Raw genomic sequence first — 10,286 nt, forward strand, 5'->3', positions numbered from 1 at the left:
CTCGTGCCAGCATCAGCAGTCCTCAGACTCAACACTGATTCCACCGCGAAGGCCAAATAAATGTTTTAATTACAAGGCGTAAACAGGCGCACACAGGCCGCAGCCAGACGAGACAGCCACGGGCAGAGCACACACTGTCAACAGCCAGCCCCAGCCAGCAAGGACCCCGGGGGGCTTGGAAAGGGGCCCCGTCTGGGCCCCAGCACCCGTCCCGGCCACAGCCGACGCCTTCCGGCGGCTTCTGTGCCGGGGGCCCGATCCTTCCTGGGGGGGGGGGGGGGTGGAAGCCGCCCGGCCCTGCCACTGATACCGAGGCCGCCACGGGCCCCCACCTGCCCGACCGCGGGGCCCCGAGCAGGCAAGATGTGCCCGGGGCAGGCTGGGGTGCTGAGAACTTCCGAGGGGAGGGGCGGTGACAGGGCCGCCCCCCCCCCCCAGCAGCACAGGAAGGCAGGGAGGAAAAGGCAGAGCCGCAAGTGTGGCCGCTCCACCAGACCCCTCTGGCTGCTCCGGGAGGCCGGATTTGGGCCAAGGGCCAGGCAGACACTGAGAAACCCGCAAGCTGGCTGTGTGGCCTCCTGGGAAGGAAACGCTCCGGCCAGGCCGGGATCCTGGTGCTCGGCACAGAGGCGCTGGGACGTGACGGGGACACGCGCCGGGGAGGCCAGGCCAGGCCTCTGGACAAGGGGCACCTGGGAACTGGGGCACAGGGGCAGATGCTGGCCGCAAGAGCTCTGTGGCACAGCGGCCGGAGCTCCTGCCACAGCAGAGCGGGCGTGTCCCCCGGCCAGGCCTGTGTGCACGTTTGTGTGTGTGCCCCACAGGGGGCCGTGCCCACCACAGGCCCCTGACGGGAGAGGAGGCTGCACCTGGACCCGCCCCTGAGCTCCAGTGACACCCGGGTGCAGGAGAGAACAGAACAGGAGCCCCCCCTCCGGGAGCTGGTGGCAGCGAGCCACGCCCTCCACGTGACACCGCTGAGTTCACACAGGAATGCAGGCGCACGTGGCACTGGGTGCCAGCCAGGACACACAGCGGCCAGTGTGCTGGCCCAGAGGTCATGGCAGAGGCGCAAGTGCCGCCGAGCTGACGCCCTGGGGAGGCCTCTCCAGCCTGCGGGCAGAATCCCTCCCTCCAGCTCCGCCTCCCCAGGCCAGCACCCTGGCTGGCAGCACCCGTCTCTGTGGAGCCCTGGCTCGGCGCCCGCGACGTCCCCCCCTCCCCTGGGTCCCTGCTGGCCGGGGCCTCCCACAGTCATCCCTTTCGGGGGTCTTTCTGACCAGGCCATGCCCAGAAGGAAACCAAGGACGCCCAAACCAGCCAGCGAGCCCCTACCTTCAGCCCACGATGGCTGAGCTCGCCCCAGGCCCACCCTCCCCAGGGGGCTTCACACCTCGGTCCCCGGCCCCTCCAGCAGTGCCATCAGCCCCACACCGTGGTCCCGGCCCCTCCGGCAGCGCCATCAGCCCCACACCGTGGTCCCGGCCCCTCCGGCAGCGCCATCAGCCCCACACCGTGGTCCCGGCCCCTCCGGCAGCGCCATCAGCCCCATCAGCCCCACAGCCGGCTCTGCTGGGAGGAGCCACTGACACCCAAGGGCCCGCCCAGGCAGGTGCTCTTGGGTGGGTGGGTGAGGGCACAGAAGCACAGATGCAGAGGCCGGCCCTCGAGAAAACTGACTTGGCGTTGGCTGCAACTGCACGTCCGTGGCCAGGCCCCCGACTCCCCCGTCCCCGGCTCGGGGAGCAACGGCAGAGCCGCCGAGGTCTGCAGATCGGAGCCCTGGCTGGGGCTGGGCGCCCTCCCGCTCCGGCCTGTCCTACACGACTGCGGCAGGCGGATCACGGTGAGTGCACGCTACCACGCGCTGTCACGGGTGCCACAGCGGCACCAGCACAGCCCGGGCAGCCCTGGGGACCCCCATGTCGCCCTGGACCCTCACAGCCTGTCCCCGGGGTCTCGGTCCCATTTTCCAGGCTGAGTGAGTCTCGGGGTCAGCGGGGCCGCGCCTGGCAGGGCTGAGTCCTGGCCCCAGCCCCGGGCTGACCACACAGCCACACTGGCCCGCTCCCCGCCCGGGACGCTCGGGAGGCCACGTTCCCGCAGCGGCAGGGAGGAGGGCGAGTTTGGCACCTCGCTCCTGCCGCCCCTGCAGGCCCTGCCCAGGGCAACCTGCCGTCTAAGGAAGACCCCTCACCGCTCTCCCTCGATTCCCCAGAGAACACTCGCTCCAGCTCCGCAGGGGCCAGGGTGCCACCCGCTCACCTCCCACCTGTCCTGACGGCGGCAGCAACCCGTGCCAGCTCTGGAGCAGCCGCAAGTCCCCCGAGGGCCACAGCCCAGGTGTAAGGGCCGCACACAGACACGGACCCCATGACTCCTGTCTGTGCCCGCCCAGCCAGACCCCATCCAGAACGTGTGGCTTCCCAGGGTCGGGAGGTGGGATGGGACTGCAGGCCCGAGCTGCAGGCGGGCGGGGGCAGTGTCCTGAGGCCACACACCCCGTCCCCAAGCGGCGAGGAGGGGGCTTGCAGGAGGGCAGCCGGCCTCCTGCACCTGCAGCCTGCTCCCGGGGTGTGGAGTAGGGCGGTGAGGGGAACGGTTCTGACCCCTCTGAAGACTGGGACATCCGTCCTGCGGATCCTTCTTGAGCGAAGAGAACCAAGCCCACAAGTGCAGCGAGTGCCTGGGGGCTTCCTGGAGGAGGCGGCCCCACGCTGCATCCTACTTGGTCACAGCAGGAGGGAGGTAAGACTCCCCACACGCTAACGGCAAATGGAGAAAAAGGCCTGGGGGGTGGGGGAGGCCAGGACAGACCAAGCAGAGCTCGGTACCCACTCCTGCCCCTCCGCCTGCCGGGGAACCACAGCCCAAGTCCCCAGCAGCCCAGGGAAGGAAGCTGTGGCCGAGTCACTGTGTGCAGGGCCAGGCTGCCTGCTATGGGCCCACAGGCCACGGCCCCCCCAGGCCACGGGACCACAGGCCACGGCCCCCACAGGCCACGGGACCACAGGGCACGGCCCCCCAGGCCACGGGACCCCATGGGTGCTCAGCCCCCAGTCCAGCAGTAGTCGGCCACAAACAGGGGCTGGGCGTCAGGACACAGGGCACCTGTCTCAGGGAAGGTGCGGGCCCACCCCGAGCAGGGTGTGTGGGGTGGGTGGGGCAGAGGGCACGGCCCAGCCCTCCTGGGGGCTGGTGGGGGGCCTAGAGCTGGCCAGGGCAGCTGTGAGAGGCCGAGGAGCAGCCCGCCCTGTGGCGGTGGCTCTGGCTTGTGGCTCCTGTGGCCGCCCTGGGGAAGTGCCACCGTGCAGCGTTCGGCACAGTACCCAGGCGTGCGGTCAGGAGCAATGGGGGCAGTGTGACTGGGGTTCCTCCATCACCCCGCCCGCCCTGCCCCCAGCCAGGTGACCCCGAGGCCACAGTGTAGCTGCGGCTGACAGTGGCCGCAAGGGGCCGGCGCTGTGCCCTAGCAGTTGAAGCCGCCACCTGCGGCACCGGCATCCCATGTGGGCGCCGGTGTGAGTCCCGGCTGCTCCACTCTGCTCTCTGCTGTGGCCTGGGAAAGCAGCAGCAGACGGCCAAGTGCTTGGGCCCTGCACCTGTGTGGGAGGCCCGGAGACACTTCCCGGCTCCTGGCTTCAGATAGGCTGAGCCCAGCTGCTGTGGCCATCTGGGGAGTGACCCAGCGGTCCTGCCTCCGCCTCTCTCTAATTCTCCACCTTTCAAATAAATAAATAAACCTTAAAAACATAAGTGGCCGCGAGGAAAGCCCCGTTCTCGCCACGCCCGCGCTCAGCCTGCTCACCCTCGGCGGGGGCGGCGCGGCAGCCACCTGTGCTCAGACCTGGCTGGCAGGGGCCCCGAGGCCCCCAGGCCCTCCCGCTCCGCACCCTCCCCGCAGGCTTCTCCGGGAGGCCGCACTCAGGCCAAGTCTGACCCCTCTGCAGTGAGGTCTCCGAGGGCCACCGTCACACCTGGGGCCTCGCGCGGCAGCAGCTGGGTAAGGCCGAGCCCAAGGGCGGCCCGAGACCGCAGGCAGGTGCTGGAAGCCAGGCCTGCGCTGTCCGTCCATGGAGAGTTCTCTCCAGGGCCACACGCGGGGCCCCAGGCCTGGCCACCTCCTGAGAGGCTCGTCCTGCCCCGCTGACAGGCCACGCACCCGTGTCCAGCAACGCTGGCCTGCGCCACGGGGCTTCTCGCTGCCACTCGGCCTTCTGGGGCATCCGGGCCGCGTGTGGTCAGCACGGAGCTGAGGCCTGCTCCCGCCGCCGCTCCTGCGACGACACCAGGGACAGGGACCCGATGGAGGTCAGAGGCCGGGAAACGGGTCGCTACCCTGAGGTCGGACCTCAGTAACCAGGGCGGCGCCTCTGCCGCATGTGGGTCCCGCTGCCCCCGGCTGAACCGCCCACCACCCTCCCCAAGCACGGGAACCCCCGGCCCCTCAGAGTGTGGCCATGTCTGCAGACGGGGTCTCCGGAGGTGGCCGAGGTGGAGCGGGTGAAGAGGCCCCGGGGCCACAGAGGGAGCCTGAGGGCGGGGGTGGGGGAGCGGGCCACCGGCCCTCCTGCTGAGCTGCCAGGCTGTGGCACTGAATTATGGCCACCTGAGTGGGGGGGGACCCCAGGGAACCCCACTTCTGGCATGGAGGCCGGCTCGCCCGCTCTGAGAGCACTGGCCATGGAGGCAGGGTCTGCTGACCGCCTGCCCGGGGGCCAGCTCCTCTGCTGACCCCCCCCCCAGCTCTGCTGCAGGAAGAGGAAGCGGGAGCAGCAGGCAGGGAGGGCCCCTCCCCCGCATCAGGCAGGTAGGACGCGCAGCCGGGGCCGGGGCCGGGGCCGGGGCTGGGCAGCGCCGGCCCCTGCCCTCCCGAGGACCTCCCACCCTCAGGCCGCCGCTGGTCAGTGCGGCTCCGTGCCGGGAAGCGTTCCATTGTCTCGCTGCATCGTTAATGAGAAGACGGTGGCACGGAAGCTGAAAACCTCAGACTCCCAAAGCGCAGGACGGGCACCGCACGCCGGCCAGCGGGGATCCTGGCTCAGCCACAGAGGGACCGACGCCTGCAGGGGTGAGGGCGCAGCCTGCGGCTCCTGCGGCCGACGCTCCGGCTCCGCAGCACGGAGCCAGGGTGAGGCCGGCGACTCCGTCCTGGCTCAGGCACCGGGCTGCCCGGCCACCTGCCTGACCACTGCTGGCATGGGGCTGCCGTCCCAAGGGCAGGAGGGGCAGCACCCAAGCTCCATCCAGCACTGCACGGGGCGGGGTGGCGCCCTCCGTGGCAGGGAACGACACCAGGGCGCCTCTGCCAGAGACGGCTGCCCCGGCCGGAGGTGGCTCCCGGCGGAGCCCCCGGTCCCTGTCACTCAGGCAGCAGCCCTGCCTGCCCACCCCACGTAGGGGCAGCGAGGCTGTTCTGCCACGACACCCTCCCGCGCCTCGCGGCAGACACCCACGTCTCTCGATGGAGCGGGGGTGGACTTGTCGTCGCCCAGCACGGGCCTGCCTGGTGACCGCCCCAGCACAACCGGCCAGGGTGAGTCTGGACATTCGGGCTGGAAACCCCGTAAGGGCCGTCTGAGTGAGAACAGGCGGCGGCCCGTAGTCCGATCAACGCGGGGCCGGCACCCAGCATGGCTGCGGCCTGGAAGGACGCCCTGGCCAGGCACGGGGGCACTGCCCCCCCCCACGACCCCGGAGGCGCGGGGACCCCTGCCCTCAGCCACAGCTCGGCTTCCAGGTGTGCTGACGGCTCAGAGAAGTGCTAGCGGTCACCACGTGTGTGTCTAACACAACTTTCAAAGCCAAAAACACCTATTTCAGCAAACAAAAAACAAAAATTCAAGCAAGAAGCAACATTTTGTCCGGCTGGTGGCCTTTCTCCTCCAAGGCCCACGCTGTGGCCGCTTGCACCGAGGGTACCTCAGGGTCATCCCCCCACGCAGGACCCCACGGTGTGGGGCAGGGCTGGGGTCCTCAGGGTCCCGGGCCCTCAGCTGCAGACGTCGGAACCGACGGCACCAGGCCCTGGCCAGGCGCCGGGGCCAGAGGAGAGCTCCCGGGGAGCTCGGGCCACGCTGCCCATCTGCCCCCGGCCCCAGGAACCGGACTCAGCCGGGCCAGGCTTCTCCCGGCAGCGCTGGCAGGAAGCCCACGGACCACACAGGCGTGGCTGGCGACCAGAACTGGAGCAGGCAGCTGAGGCTCCCGCAGCGTGAGTTGGGGGAGGAGCCACGGCAGTCGGGGTCACCTCCAGGTGTGTGGGGGGGGAGGGGGGTCAGGCACAAACGCTCCGACAGCCACAGCCCCTGGCCCCGCTCTGGCGTCCAAAATGACCCCCCCTTGGTGGCAGGACTCCGAGCCGCAGCCGCTCCTGTGCCCTCGGCGTGGGCCCCGCCAGGAGCCCCCAGAGCGCAGCACGGCTGCAGGCTGGGGACCGGGGGCTCACGGGGGCACCCGGGGAGGCCAGCAGAATGGGCCGGCCAGGGCAGGGAGGCCGTCCCAGCCAGAGGGCTCTGGAGCCCAGGAGCAGGCCAGCACGCCTGTGCTGCGGGCCCCAGGACGCGGCAGCGCGTGGCACGGGCAAGTGCCTGCGGGCACCAGCCCTGTAGGGCTGCAGTTAGCAAACCCGGGTCTCGGGGGCACGTGTGGCGAGGAGAAGCCCGGTCACCCGGCTCGGCCTCCCCGGGGCCCTGCGGGCACAGCGCAGAGACAGCCATGCCACTGCGGCCACCTCCCAGCTGCACACACGGCGTGAACCGGGGGAGGTGGGAGTGTGGCGGAGGAAGGTGCCGGCTCGGGCCTCGCCTGCTGTAGCTGCCAGCGGAGCCCGGGGTGGGCGGTGAGGGAGGCCGACAGCCCAGCAGCCTGAGCGCAGGCTCCACGCGGTGCAGGGCCGAGCCCTGGCCCGGTGCACCCGCAGGCCAAGGAAAGAGGGCAGGAGCCGGCCCAGCCCAGGCGCCCCCACACCGCTCCCTGCCGGGGTGTCCCCCCCCAGGGAAGACAGCCACAGGCGGTGCCAGTCCAGATCAGCCGGCAGGCAGACAACAGAGTGGGGACGAGAGGTGATGGCTAGTACCGTCCATCGCCTACTGCTCACGGCCTGGGGAGAAGGGTGGGCCATGCCTCAGCTTCCCTAGCCAGCCTCACCGGAACGAGCTGTCCCCACCCCCGCCACCGCCAGGCTGCACGCCAGCCCTCCCTACCGCCCGCCCAGTGCTGCCGGGGCGAGCGGGCAGGCCTGGACGTTCCGACACCTTGGGCTGCGACCGGTGAGAACTCGGCTCCCAGGGCATCTGCCCAGACCCCCCCCCCCCCCCAGTGGCCTCAGTACAGCCCCGGGAGCCGAGCTGACCCTGCTCCCCAGGAGACACGCTCAACACAAGACCCACGGGGACGGGACAGGGCACAGCGCAGCCTGGAACTCCCCAGACGGCCACACCTGCTTTGTGGGTGCCTACAGGCCTGCCGGTCACCTCCGCCCGCAGACGCTGCCCGCACGCAAGCTCACAAAGCCGTGCCCGGATCCACTGGACAGGGCCTCAGCCGCTCAGCTCGGGGTCACCACGACTAACAGCTAACCTCATGGCCCTGGGGCAGGGCGGGGACAACGCATAGGATGGGGGACAGTGCAGGCCGCTGGGCCGGCGACAGCTGCCCCGGCTCCACAGGATACCCCCCCCCCCAAAACTAAGTACCATCCATGCACACGCAGTGTGGCCACACCCGCACGTGAGCACACGTGCACACTGCACACACAGCCAGGCACAGGGCAGCAGCTGCTCCACAGCCGTTCCAGGTTGGTACCAGGGACCCCACTTCGCCCCCAGAGGGGCCTGCGCTGCCGCAGGAGGAAGCTGGGGAGCCCCTGCTGACCTCTGTCTCGTCCCAGGTCAGCGGAGAGCTCCCCAAAACACCCACGTGAGGGAGCGGCGGCAGGAGGGCAGGGCCCGGCAGCCGGCTCCCTGGCACCCAGGGCCCGCGGTCTCACCAGAGCCCAGCCAGCTCCAGGATCCCTGTGACACCAGCACGGGCTCTGGTGACGGCCGGCTGTGTGCACCACGGGCTCCGGCCCCTGCATGCTTGTGACAGAGTTGGGGCCCTGGCACAGGCTCGAGGGTCACCACGTCCCATGGGAGCCAGAGCTTTGCCCGAAGGGCAAGACCAGGAGAAGATGCCCCCGGCCGTGGCTGCAGGCACTTCCACGAGCAAGGGCCGGGCTGTGGGCTGCAGACACGGGGGGGGGGGGGTTCTGGGGGGCCTAGGCTAGGGCCTGGTTCTCCACCGCACAGGGGCGCCTCCCATGAGTGCCCGCCCCGGCGCCCGGCCCTGCCCCCGCACCGAGGAGGGGGCCTCCCCTCCTCCCCGTCTCCCCCAGCCTCGGCGCCGCGCTCAGGGCACGCTGGGAGCCGCTCTGCTCCTCTCCCCTTCACCGCCCGCGAAATTCCCCGAGGGCTCGGCTCCCGAGAGAGCTGAGCCACCAGGAACGGGGTCAAAGTCTGCGCTCCGGCTCCCTCCAGGGAGGAATTGTGAGCCGCACATTTCATTCTCGCATTTTTAATCAGCAGGCCAAGGACAAGCAAACACCACCCGGAGCTGCAGTCCGGGCGCCGCAGGAGCCACGGCAGCCAGAGCCCGCAGCCGGGCTGAGCAGGCCCCAGCCCAGCCCCTCCGGAGACCACCTGGGCGGGCAGCAGCCCCCGCGAGGGCCCCAGAGCCGGCCGCGACCCTGGAGTGCGCGGCCCGCAGCCGTGCCTGGACTGGCCGGGCCGGCCCAGGCGGCACTGGGGGGGGGTTTGCAGGTCTCCTTGGGCCGGATGTCTGCCTGGTCCACCAGCCGAAGCCGCCCGACCGGTACCGGCACTGCCCGGTGACAAGAGGCGGCGGACACGGCACCAGAAGGCAGCTCGTCCCCGGAGCCACAGGCAGAGCCACCCACTGGCAGAACCAGCCCCGTCCAGCGGCCGCCACGGTGCCAACCGCCGGCCCACACACACACCCAGGGCCGCCCGGGTCCGCCCTGCAAAACCGGATCTCCTGGGGGCCACCCGTCCGCACGACAGGTGACCCGCGACTGGCCCGCTGCTCCAAGAAGGTGGCCGGAGCCTGCGTGCGGGCTGGGGCCCCAGGGAGACCCCGCGCACTCGGCGGCTCCTCCGCAGCCCGCAGCTCCCCCGAGCGCGCCCGTGGGAGGCCCGCAGCACAGCCACGCATGCTCCCCTCGGCCCTGCCCACGGAAGTTCGCGGCTCCTGGTTCCACAGAGCAGAGCCGGGGGCCACGGGAGAGCCCGCGCCGGGCACCTCCGCTCGTGACTAACGGCTCGGAACCCGCCCTCCCTCGACAGCGCTCGCCCGCACACGGCAACGCGTGCCACGGCGGCTGCGTGACGCGAGCGCCAGCCCCGAGGGCTGCGCCCCTTCCGCGGCTCCAACATGGCTTCGGGAGGGAGCGCGGCCGCCCCCCGCCGCCGCGCGCGAGCGGGCGCCACGGCCGCCCCCGCCGGGCCCCGCACCTCGGCACAGCCCGCGCTCCGGAGGGCGGCCCCGCTCGGACGGGGAGGCCCCGCGCCCGGGGGCGGGCGGCGCAGGCAGGCGCCGGCCTCCCACACAGGTGCGCTCCCCCGCGCTTACATAAGACGCCGGCGCCGTCCGCGGCCGCCCGGCGGGAGAAAGTGCCCCGGGGCGCGCGTGGCCGGGACCCCCGCTCGGCTCCGGGCTCCCGGGCGCTCGGGCGGCGCCGTCGGGGACGCCCGCCCGGGCCGGAACTCGGGCGGCGCGCGCCGCGGCGGCCGAGGGGGTCCGGGCAGCGCGACTACCTGTGACCGCCCGCGCCGGCTCGCCGCGCCCGCCGCCCTGCGGCTCCGGCGGCCGCGCCGGGAAGACCCCCGGGCGCCCAGGATCCGGCTCGGGGGCTCACCTTGTACACGTTTTCCGTCAGCCGGTGCATCTCCTCCGAGCGCGACAGCGACATGGTGCTGGGTCCCCGCTGCACCACAGACCGGAGCGGGGGCGCGGGCGGCGGCGGCGGCGGCGGCGGCGGCAACGGCGGCAACGGGACGGGGGAGCGCGCAGACCCGGACCACGGAGCGCGGCGCCCGGCGGCGGCCGCTTTTATAGCTCCTCATGCCCCGCCCCCCCGCCCCAGGTCCCGCCCCCGGGCCCCGCCCCCGCTGCGCCCGGATCACCGCCCCCGGCCGCCCGCCCCCGCCCAGCCCCGCCGCTGCTAGGCAACCACCAGGCCCCGCGCCAGCGCCGCCCTTCCCATTGGCGGGTTCCGGAGACGGAGG

The 10,286-nt window shown here is 71.9% G+C and overlaps 1 protein-coding gene across 4 annotated transcripts in view; it reads right to left on the minus strand.

The window, feature by feature from the left end:
• The window catches only part of BAIAP2 (BAR/IMD domain containing adaptor protein 2), a 58,549-nt gene extending 48,494 nt beyond the window's left edge, over positions 1-10,055 (minus strand). For all 4 annotated transcript variants that reach the window (XM_062216490.1, XM_062216487.1, XM_062216489.1 and 1 more), the window contains exon 1: positions 9,917-10,055. In XM_062216490.1, the coding sequence (XP_062072474.1) occupies positions 9,917-9,970 (54 nt within the window). In that variant the 5' untranslated portion in view covers positions 9,971-10,055. The remainder of the gene's footprint in view (positions 1-9,916) is intronic.
• Positions 10,056-10,286: the final 231 nt, after the last annotated feature.

Source organism: Lepus europaeus, chromosome 18, assembly GCF_033115175.1.
Source record: "Lepus europaeus isolate LE1 chromosome 18, mLepTim1.pri, whole genome shotgun sequence".
Classification (NCBI taxonomy): domain Eukaryota; kingdom Metazoa; phylum Chordata; class Mammalia; order Lagomorpha; family Leporidae; genus Lepus; species Lepus europaeus.